Genomic DNA, 12,057 nt, shown 5'->3' on the forward strand with positions numbered 1-12,057 from the left:
AGCCAGCAACTGGAAGGTTCTCATTGACCCTGATGGCTGGCAAGGCCTAGGGACCCGATCCATGTACAAATTTCATGAACCGGGCCTCTAGTTTTTAGTAATTAATTAATAAATTCACTTTGTCCAAGGAATGTGAGTTAATTATTAGACTAATATTTCAATGGAGTGAGAAACAAAAAATAATTCACACAGAAAGGTTGGTGGGCTGGCCAGTGATGTTGAAATTCTCAATATGTATTTAGAAATGCACCATTCAACATGCTTCATTTCCATGGTAAAAGTAGTACTTCTCAAAATATTTTATTGGCTCCTGTCTAAATTGGAGCCCTCTGCTCTCCTGAAAATTATCTCTTTCATATGCTATGGGATTTGATATTTTTAGAACCTGAAAGGATCCTAATGATACAGTCTCGTATCTGCTTGGTTTTTACCCCATAGACAATCGGATTCATAGTGGGAGGCAGGAGCACATAAATATTGGCCATAATGATGTGGCAAGATGGCGGTATTGTATGACCCCCAAAGCGGTGGGAAAAGAAGGAAAAGAAAGCTGGACTGTAGGAGAAAACAATGGCACAGATGTGGGCAGTGCAGGTACTGAAGGCCTTCTGTTGAGCATCTGCTGAGGAGAGGCTGACCACAGCCCGGAGAATCATGGTGTAGGAGATTGTAATGCATAGGATGTCAAAACCTCCAATCAGAAGGGCAACCATCAGACCATAGATGGCATTGATCTTGACATTGCCACAGGATAACTTGGCTACAGACATGTGGTCACAGAAAGTGTGGTATATAATATTGCCTCTGCAGTAGGGAAGGCGCTTGGTGAGGAAAGTAAAAGGAATAACAAGCAATACTCCTCTCAGGAAAGTAACAAGCCCACCCTTTGCAATAACCGGATTGGTGAAGATAGTTGAGTAGCGCAGAGGGTAACAGATGGCTACATAGCGGTCCAAGGCCATAAGCATAAGCACCCCAGATTCCATTCCTGTGAAGGTGTGGGTAAAGAACATCTGGACCAGACATTCATCAAAGCCAATTTTCGTAAGATGAAACCAAAAGATGCAGAGTGCTTTAGGGATTGTACTAGAACACATGACAAGGTCAGTAAGGGAAAGCATAGCCAAGAAATAGTACATGGGCTTGTGCAGTGAGTCTTCATAGCGGATGAGGTAGAGGAGCCCACAATTCCCCATCATAGCCATGACATACATTGAGCAGAATGGGAGGGAAATCCATATTTGTATGTCTTCAAGTCCTGGGATTCCATTAAGAATAAATGAGGTTGGGTGCAGGTTTGTTTTATTCAGCTTTAGCATGATCAGTTAGGCTTAAAATTTATGTGTTTTTTTTTTTTCCTAGAGAAAGAAAAAGAAAAGAGAAAACATAATTTATGGTTACTATATAACTTTCACCATATGCTTAAAATTTTCTAGTTCATTTTAATGATCACACAACCATGTTTTCTAAGTGCCAGGGAGTAGCTTTTTTGTTTTTGTTTGTTTGTTGCTTATTTGTTGATCAGTTCTTCTGTTCATTCAACCAATTTTTATCAGGTAATCCAAGTTCTCATTATAGGCAATATGTTTTCTTCAATATCTTAAAAAAAAAAAAAAGAGCTTCTCATCCTCAGATATTTATATTAAAGTGTATCTCTGGCCTAGGCCAGTGTATCTCAGTGGTTATAATGTGACTTGTGCACCACACCACAGTCTCATGGGTTCTATTTCTCGTCAAAGGAATGTATGTGGTTGCACATCTGATCCCTCACCCATGTCTGGGCGCTAGTGGGAGGCAAGCAAGCAATGTATCAGGTCAACATCGATGTTTTCCTCTGTCTCTCCCCCTTCCTCCCTCCTTTCTACAGTTTCTAAAAAAAATGAAGGGGGAAAAATATCGTCCACTGAGGATTAACAACAAAGTATAATTCTGTATGATTTCTATAAAAGAATCTTTGTTAGGATACCTTACTTAACTATTAAAACTATATGCATCTCCCTATTGATATGTCCTTGAAAAAGATTTTTTGATCTCCTTATCAATGACCCAACAGATGATTGCAATTTTATTCTTATTGATAATTAATGGATGATAATTATTTTTGATTACTAAGGTACTGCTGTAAGTATTTGAAAATATTGAATTAGTTATTCTTCTATTGGTCTTGATGTTTCACAGTTTGGTAGCATTTTGTATTCAGTCTTATCACTTTGTAAAATAATATCGTTGTTGTTTAAAGAGTCATTATCTATCTTTAATATATGTTTTTATTGATTTCAGAGAGGAAGAGAGAGAAATAAAAACATCAATGATAAGAGAGAATCATTAATAGGCTGCCTCCTATGCACCCTGCACTGGGGATTTAGCCTGCCAACCTGGGCATGTGCCTTTGACCAGAATTGAACCTGAGACCCTTCAGTCCTCAGGCTGATGCTCTATCCATTGAACCAAATCACCTAGGGAAGTCTTCTCACTTTTAAGACCTCCTTTTTTCAATATACCTTATCTTGATAGATTTGTAGAAAAGCTTTTATGTTTTTATTCAGAAAATATATATATAGTAATAACTGAAAATAGCTAACATTGCTTCAGATAATAAACCTATCAATAGTAACAAATTATTTCTTCCCTTCTGTCTTGTAAGAAATATTCTATTTTATCTTTAGGCATTGCTTTCTGAGATCATCTGGTATCTTTGGAAAATACAAAAACATACAAACAAAAAGTTGCATGGTATTATTATACCTTACTAACAAGATCTTCTTACTTTGCCTCAATTAGGATAGTTTCTCCAGTAATATTTATCATTCAATAATATTTATCATTCAATAATATGTTATTTTCTCTCTTATTCTGTCTGACCTTTTGGGTTTACAAACTTTAACAATGGAAACTATTTTAATTGGGTTCTAGCGGGAGTCAATAGAAATTTAATTTCATATTTTTACTTCTAACCACACCGTAAATTTATTTCTCATTCAAAAGAAAAATTAATTAATCCAAAATTCTGCACTTACACCAAAATCTTATTTTCAAGTTAACTAAATAATTGGGGCAAAGAAATGGCATCTCATTCTTTTATTAATATCTTTGTTTCCCAGAAATATTTATTGAATACCTACAATGTGACAATATGAGGACACATTTTCATCTTTTAAGATGTTCAGAATTTAGTGTAGAGACCAAAATACATACAAATAATCACAGTAAATGTAACAAGAACTAAAACAGAAGTCTGGACAAAACCCCTTAGTGAGCACCAGACTATTGACTATGTTAAAGAAATAGGGTTTGATACCTATTTTGAAGAAAGACAAATTATAAGGATACTCATTTGTAAAAGGATTTCCAGGGAGAAGAATAAACATGTAAAAATATGAAAATCAAAACAATCAAGTGTGTGAGAATTCACTGGTGTGGTGGGAGAAAGTCATGAGCTAAACATTTGGCCAGGAGCTAAATCATAAAGAATCTTGTAATTATCAATTAACAGAAAATTTCTTGGTAATAGAGAATAAATAATTCACAAGAGTCCAGAGGGTCATAAGTTAACTTTATGGTGCTTAACAGTGAAGTCAGAATCCTCTTTCTACCCTCAAGGAAAATATCCTCCAACCCTACCCCTACCCAGAGAAGTGAGGGTAAAAAAAGGGAAGGGGGAAACACTGAGATATTGTAGTCTCTGCCCAACAGGGAGCAAAATGAGAATTCATGTTAAATTCAGGCATATTAGAAAGGCAGATAATTCTTTAGAAAGTACAGCAACAAGAAATTTTATGTAGGTTTTCTGCCCACTAGCATGAAAGGAACTCTATGACCAAGTTCCCCACACAACCCAATTGGCTTCCATTGAACACCATCCCAATACTCCTACAGTTACCCAAAACAGAAAATGGTGTATCTGATTTTCCATAAAAGCATTTTCAAATAATGTGGTGGTAATTCCACCAATTTCTTAGAACACCTAAATTTGATAACTGATTTTTTAATTCACTTAACACCTTTGAGTGTTTTTTGGCCTCTCAAATTATCTAAGATCAGAAGTTCAAAAAAAGTAGTATCTTAATGAAATACATGGATCTTAACCTCATTTTTCAATTCCTAAAATAAGCATATGGAATATCTATGTGACTTCCTTTAAAAACAGATTGTCCATCCTTTTAAATATGGATGAAAATGCTTTTGCAAGAAATACAGGACTCAAACCAAATATTGATATGCACATTAAACCATTAATCTATGACAAAGGGAACACTGAACATTGTGGAGGGAAAAAATGTTATTTTCAATAAGTATTACTGAGCCAATTAATACCGTATTTTTTGGACCATAAGATGCACTTTTTTCCCCCTAGAAGTGGGGGGAAAAAGTCCCTGCGTCTTATGGTCCAAATATAGCCTACACATATACTTTAAAAAAAAAGTTTTTTTACTTGCCCGGCTCTGTGTGGTCTCTGTGTGCTTGCCCGGCTCTAAAATGGTTCTAAATGCTGCTGTTTACTTTACAGGGTTGATTACATGTGTTTATGACTGTGATGTTGGGTTTTAATGCACATAAAATATTTTAGGACAATATTTGTTTCAGAATCTTTTTTTCTTCATTTCCCTTCTCTAAAAACTGGTGCGTCTTATGGTCCGGAGCGTCTTATGGTCCGAAAAATACGGTATATGTGAAAGAAAAAGAAACATATTTTGTTCTCTAAATCATATCATATACAAAAACAATTTTAGAAAAATATTGAACTAAAGATAAAATACAAAAAAGCACATTCTCTTTGATATTTGGAATAGGCAAATATTTGAAAACAGGACCCAAAAATGCTACCATGAAAGTGACATATTGAAATAAGTTAAAATTAAAATTTTGTGTATTCTCAGACCAACAGTGATTGAGGCTTGCTTACAAAAATTAACATCATAGAAATAAATTGAATGCCACTAAATGAGTTCTGTGTTCCATCAGAAGAAATGGTCATTCTACCTTTCATTAATAAAATTGACTATTTTAAAATCATCATCTGATAGTGTATAAGGAAAATTCTACAGCATAAAGTGACACCAAGAGAGCACAGCTCAGATTTTCCAAAGTAATTTGATTTGGAAATAGAAAGTAAACATGGTTGAACATGTTAGTAAGTATGCTCTTCCAGGACCTCTCTTCATGCCTTACAACCTTAGAGTTACAGCTCTGTCTCTCCAGAAAATAATCAAGGGAGACTGCACTATAATTTTGAGGAATAAGGTAGGGACAGGTAAGAAGCGAAGATAATCTGAAGACTGCTCTAATAGTCAAAAACTATTTTCTTTTCTCCTATTTCTCCTTGTCATGATTTTTACCACTACTGAAATAAAGATTCCTGTTTGAATAGAGAAATAATACAGTCAAGATCAGTACGATAGTAGACTGCAATTAGTACCATATTTTGGAAAGCACATGTTTTCCAGGAACACTCAATTTTACACATGTCTGCCTTCAAATTGTGTGAATGAAATAAAGAATTTATTTCTGAGGGGGAAAAAAAGCATTTGGTATACATTCAAATACCCTCTCCATTTTATCTTATCAAAATGTGGCAATGAACCTCTCTTTTGTATGCTTTAAATACCTTAGTTTCAGGATAACAAAACAGTGAGCTGAATTCAATCTGGTCCAGATGTTCAGGATCTTGGTCAAAATAATCATAATTTTAGAATAAATGTACATGCGTAGCTGCCAATCTCTAACGTCCTTGTTTTCTGTACTATTGAACTGAGCCTTTAAATGAAAATGTGTGTTATGTGTCCTAAGGGGCTAATTCAAAGTATCATAGATACAGGTGTTGATGTGGGGATCAAGCTAATCTCTATGGGGAGAAGGAAAAGAGAACTTTCCACTATTAATGCCCAAATAATGGTACATATTTAAGTGAATAAACACATGTGAGTGTATGTTTGTGTGTTAGCATGTATATATGGAAATATTTGGATGTTTTAGAGCTGTGTGTCCAGAGCTGCAGTTTGTTTGGGTTAAGCTGCGATAGGGCAGGCCATTTATATGCCAAAGCTGCTGCTCAGAGCTTGGGTGGGTTTGTAGATTGTGCCGGGCGGAATATCAGGGCATCACTAGGCTAGGGTATGTCAAACAGCTATGGCTGCCAGTCAGCCTTCTGTGTGTTTCCACATTTCCAAGTCCCCGCATCCAGCTCCCAGCACAGTAAACAATAATTGCTGGGCACACCTTTGCAAAAAAGTCCCCCTCACTTTCCGACCCGATGGCCGACAGTTCTGCTTCTACCCATAGGAGTTTGGGTCCCCACCATCGCCCCAGAAACTGGATTTTGGAGTAATTGGGAGCTTGTCTCCCTTTGGGTTGGAAAAAAGCAGCACATCCAATTGCCCACCACCAACCCGATTCGCACACCTCCATACCTCAGCTTTTCAGCACTTGTGCATGTCTCAATGCTCTTTTCTCTTTCCTTCTAGTTGTAGAAATTCCACTCGGCTAGCTTTCCCGTGGTTCTGGATGATAGACATTTTGTATTTTAATTGTAGTTTTGAAATTGTTGTGCGAGGCAGAAATATAGGTGTTTACCTATGCCACCACTGTGGTTTCTCCTCAAAAGCATTTAAATATGAAATATTTTAACTTCACACAGTGATTCATTTTTATTTTAATGTTTAATTAAATATTTAATTTCTCCATTTAATTAATGTTTATTGAGCTTTTTCTACTCTCCAAAATAGTCTAGGAAAGACATAAATATGGCCCTTGACTTAAAAGGCTTACTTTCAAGGAAGGAAAATGATGAATGTTATGAAAGACATCAAAAGTTTAGGCTTCTTGCATTTCCACATTGGTAAATAAATTAGATGAATATGTAAAAACTAAAATAATAATCATGATGACAACAATAATTTTAGAAAGTAACTGATTCTAATTTTTTACCTATTTAAAATAGGTAAAAGTAATACCGACATATATTAAATAATTTGGGATGATAGGTATTTTATTTTATTGAATTTCCTATTGGCCCAGTGCATTAAATTCATACATAGGGAGGGGTGTCCCTTAGCTCAGCCTGCACCCTCTTGAATCTGGGACCCCTCGGGAGGTGTCCAGCAGTCAGACATCCCTCTCGCAATCTGGGACCTCGGTCTCCTAATCGCTCACCTGCCTGCCTGCCTGTTTGCCCTTAACCACTCTGCCTGCCAACCTGCTCAGCCCCATCTGCCCCCTCGTCAGCCTTCTTGCCCACAACTGTCCCTCCTTGGCAACCTGATTAACCCCAAATGCCATCCCCTCCTGGCCTGAATGCCCATAACTGCCTCTGCCTTGGCCCGCCACCATGGCTTTGTCTGGAAGGACATCTGGAATGTCTCCCATAGGGTCTCCTGGGCTAATTAGCATATTACCCTTTTATTGGTATCGATTGGAATGACATTGGTTTGAAAAACCATCCAAGTTTCAAGTATACAGCTTAATAAAACATCATCTGCACAGTGCATTTGTGCCCATCACCCCAAATAAAGTCTTTTGCCATCCCTGTTTTACCCTGCTCTGCCCACCTCCACATGGGCACCACCCCTCTTTCTCTCTAGCTATTACCACACTGTTGTCTGTGTCTATGTGTTCTGTATATATGATTTTTGGCTAATCCTTTTAAAGGTTACTAAATTTTTTATAATTCTATAACTTAGAAGTAACTTTTAGAATATCTTACCTTGATTAAATATATGTAAATATATTTATATATATATTTATTATACCTGTATTAACAAAGATGATCATAAAGTATTATAACATAGACTGGTATTTTCATTTAAATGTACATAATTCCAAAACAGGGTTACTAGAATTACATAAAAGTAGATTATAGCTGCATTTAATTCATTTAAACATAATCTTACACTTACATGTCCCTCTAAAAGAAACATAATAAATAAACTTGCATGTAAAACTTGTATGACATTTTTATCAGATTATCCCCTCAAAATGAAATCCTATTATGTTTTTGAGCTCCCCTTCCTTCATTCCAATAGTTGCATGACAATTTGCTGAGACTTGTTGGCTCCTTATCCTTTAACCAAGGTGTTGGTTACCTGATGAGTTTGCTTATATTATTTCTCTTTATAAGGCTTGTTAATGGTATGGTGTGATCTCGTTAATAAGAGCATGATGTTTTGGTTAAAGTGTTATATTTTCCTGAGAAGAATGAATCTTGTCTCTTATTGGGGTATAAGCTCAGTATATGTTTACAGGAAATGTCTCATTTATTAGGCTTATTTATTCTGTATACTCTTCATTAGTCTTGGACAAAACAATAGTGTACTCTGGTCTCCACTTTTAGTTTTAATTTATTTTTCTTGCATGTGTGTTAAACTGGGAAGTAAAATGCCATAATGACAAATAATACAAAAAAAAAAACTAGTTTATTTTGCTTAGCATAATACTCTCTAGGTTCCTCCATGATATGTCACAGTTAAGAGATTCTTCTTTTTTACATATGCATAGTATTCCATTGTGTAAATGTACCAAAGCTTTTTCATCCACCCATCTAGTTTTTAGCCATTATTAATAGCACTGCAATGAACAAAGGGGTGCATATATTCTTTCTGATTGCTGTTTCAGGCTTCCTATGGTCTCATGTAGCTCTGATTTCTTTTGCCATCTTCTGATCCTTGTAGATGGCAAAATAGCAGCTGTAGCCTAAAATAGGAGGTTAGAAATCTATGCCTCTTTGTTGGGAGAGGGCCAGGAACTAAGGAAAGTTTCTTTGACAATGCAGAAGCTCTTGTAATCTAGATGGAAGACTCTCCCAAGGTTATGCTTTGTTAGATGGAAGTTAAAAATGCTGAACCAATTTGACCTCCTCTGTGATTTTTCAATCTTGGGTATGATCTAGAAGGCATCATCACCCTATTAAAACTTCTTTCCAATTTCAAATACTGAGGATTATTTAATCTTGAAAATCTTCTTTTCTTTTGGACTAAGTCTCTTCTATATTCCTGGATCATTCAGATGCCTTGGCACCAGTTCCCTGCCCCTTTACAAACACCTTGATAACCTTTTCCCGAATCTCTTTGGTCTTAACTCCATAAACCATAGGATTAAGAGCAGGCGGGAAGAGCAGATAGACATTGGCCAAAAGAATGTGAATATGGAGTGGAACATGGTGGCCAAAGCGATGAGTAAAAAAGGAGAAGAGGGCTGGTGTATAGGAGATTAGGATGACACAGACATGGGAACCACAGGTTCCTAGGGCCTTGGACCGAGCTTCTTGAGATGAGAGGCGAAAAACAGCTTGTGCAATAAAGGCGTAGGAGAAACCAATGCAGAACAGATCAACCCCAATGACCAGCAGTGCTGCTGTCAGTCCATACACGCGGTTAGGCCTGGTATCTCCACAGGCTAGCTTCACTACAGCCATGTGCTCACAGTATGTATGTGGGATTACACGGCTTTGACAGAAGCTTAAACGCCCAATGAGGAAGGGACATGGGAGCATGAGTATGGAGCCCCGCACCATAGCTACCAATCCAATTCGAAGAACGATGGTGTCAGTAAGGATAGTGGCATAGCGGAGTGGGTAGCAAATGGCCACATAGCGGTCAAAGGCCATGGCCAGCAGCACGGTGGACTCCATCATGCAGAAGGCATGAATGAAGAACATCTGTGCCAGGCAGGCAGAGGCAGAGATATGTCCAGCTCCACACCAGAGGATGGCCAGGAGCTTGGGAACTGTGGAAAAGGAGGCAGCCAAGTCAATGGTGGAGAGCATGCACAGGAACAGGTAAACAGGCTTGTGCAGGGCTGGTTCGGTGGCAACAACAACCAGGATGGTTATGTTGCCCACAATTGTAGCAGTGCCCAGGCAGCACACAGGGAGTGAGAGCCACAGGTGGAACTGTTCCATTCCTGGGATGCCCAGGAGGAAGAAAAGAGAAGTGTCCAGATTAGTGTGATTATGAGACTCCATGGTCTGGATGAGATGAGAAGCAAAAAACAGCTCCTGCAATAAAGGAGATAGCCAAGAGTTCTGAACATCTTATCTGGTCAGAAACTCACACACTGTGTCACATTACCTGAAGAGACAACACAGAACAGGGGTATCAGTGAGACTAGAGTAATACTTATTAGCTATACAGTGTTAGGCAAGCTTTATCATCTATCAAATGTGATTAATATAGTAGTACAACCCGTAGGATTGTTAAGAAAATTATATGGGTTAATATTTGTAAAGAGCTTTGTATCATGCCTGATATATCATACTTGTTGAATAAAATTAATGAATGTGAGACAGGGCTCAAATAAACACTTAAATTAATTAGAATTGTTTTCTAGCTAAAACCTATTGCCCTAAAAAGTACTAGACCTCTTTTTCTCACTCTCTTTCTCTCCCCTATCCCCTTTCTCACCTTTCTTTTCTGGAGTATGGGGAGAGATTAGGCAGAACCCAAACTACAACAGTTTCCTGAATGAAGGTAGACATCATTTTGTTTAGTTTTTGAACTTAGGATGGATTCCAGTTTGTGACCTAGTGCTTGGTAATTATTTCTGATCATAAGATTAACATAATTCCCCTGTTTTCAGTAACCAAGAAATAATACCAATATCCCCAATGAACGTTCATTTGAAATTCCAGAACATGCTTTATGTACCCTCAAATATCCAGTTACCACTTCCTAAGACTTGGAGTTAATCCTGAAACCGGGTTCTACTTCTAAAACAGACACTTCCAGTCTTTCACAGTCCACTTCTGCATTACACCTTTATTCACACTCTATCTGTGGTTCTTGGTGATTTCATAGATAAGATATAGCCAAATCCTTTTTAATCTGGACTTTTCACAATGTCAGGAAGTGAGTTGCTAATTCTATCTTAACTCATGGCTGGACAGTGATGACTCATCTCTCCCTGTGGAAAAAATCGTATGCAACTACCTCATTTATCCTACCTTTCCCTTGCCTCCACTCTAGAAGGACCCAGTTCAGAGCAAGGAGTACTTAAACCCAAAGTAATTCTGTGGAACATGGGAAATCATGATAGTAATAGGATAGAAACAAAGGTCTATTCATTAAGATAATATGTGATAAATCACTTTTATTGGAAGTTTTCAAAATGGGAATGAACTTTACTGCCTAGAAATTCATATTCATTTATTCAACCACAAACATTTAATGTGAACCTTCTTAATAAGTTGCTTTATTCTCAAAGCTGGGTAACCAGTTCTTCAATAATCATTACAAAAAACAAAAACAAAAAGCCACAGGTTCTGGAAATTTGAGGAGTGAGAAATAGTTATCAAAGATGAATCAACTCTACCACAACTCTTCCTTATTGCAGGTACATATATGTCAGGTGAAAAGAGACTCTCCTATCTCTCAATAGTCCAGGCACTGAGTATGATAGTCACTGGAAAGAAAACCAAAGAAGTTCCTTTAATTTTTGACTTAACAGCAGATTATTCATTATTGTGTAGTTGGGTTTAAAATCAAAACAACACTTGATAGCCCAATCATGCAGGTAAACAAAATTTATTATTGTTTTGTCTTCATAGACATAGGGACTAATAGAAGGAGAGCAGATTGGTGACAAATGTTATTCTAATCACAGCTCAAGGTGTGTATGTACCAGTAGGTGTGTATGAAGAGTCTTGTTGGATATACTATTCTGTGAGTGTATATCTGTGAGGGCAGATATAGCAAAGATCTAAGGTTCTAATCAATTTGACCCAGGGTCCTATCTTCCCTAAGGAGAAACACATCAAAGTTAAGTTTAAACTTGTCCAAAAATGTGACTATTATTGATGTGATTTAAGCTCTTGAGACCACCTAATATTCATATAAAAGTATACTACAGATTTCATGCTTGCTTTAAGCATAGTCTTTGAATAGGCAAAACATTTTGGAGGCATAGGATCTTGGAATTTTTAAAGCAGGAATGTGTGGTGGTAAAAAAGACTGTAGCCATTGGAATCTATAAAACTGGGAACAGATGTTTGTGTTTGTCTTGGTGACAGTGATGCCTTGGACAAGTTAATTTTACTGTAAGATCCTATAGTTTTCTGACCTATATGGT

General features: G+C 37.1%; 2 protein-coding genes across 2 annotated transcripts; both read right to left on the reverse strand.

Annotated features, from left to right (window-relative positions):
• Positions 1-340: 340 nt before the first annotated feature.
• LOC118713491 (olfactory receptor 52N4) lies at positions 341-1,324 on the reverse strand. Its single transcript, XM_036428119.1, has one exon. It carries the CDS (start codon positions 1,317-1,319, stop codon positions 354-356), a length of 966 nt encoding a protein of 321 aa, XP_036284012.1. The 5' UTR covers positions 1,320-1,324; the 3' UTR covers positions 341-353.
• Positions 1,325-8,989: 7,665 nt separating this feature from the next.
• On the reverse strand, positions 8,990-9,970 carry LOC118713515 (putative olfactory receptor 52P1). The gene has a single exon (XM_036428146.1). It carries the CDS (start codon positions 9,953-9,955, stop codon positions 8,990-8,992), a length of 966 nt encoding a protein of 321 aa, XP_036284039.1. The 5' UTR covers positions 9,956-9,970.
• Between the last annotated feature and the right edge of the window lie 2,087 nt (positions 9,971-12,057).

Source organism: Pipistrellus kuhlii, unplaced genomic scaffold, assembly GCF_014108245.1.
Source record: "Pipistrellus kuhlii isolate mPipKuh1 unplaced genomic scaffold, mPipKuh1.p scaffold_m20_p_9, whole genome shotgun sequence".
NCBI classification, from domain to species: Eukaryota; Metazoa; Chordata; class Mammalia; order Chiroptera; family Vespertilionidae; genus Pipistrellus; species Pipistrellus kuhlii.

Coding starts and splice junctions, on each gene's coding strand:
- LOC118713515 (XM_036428146.1), bottom strand. CDS start 9,955: ATGGAGTCTCATAATCACACTAATCTGGACACTTCTCTTTTCTTCCTC.
- LOC118713491 (XM_036428119.1), bottom strand. CDS start 1,319: ATGCTAAAGCTGAATAAAACAAACCTGCACCCAACCTCATTTATTCTT.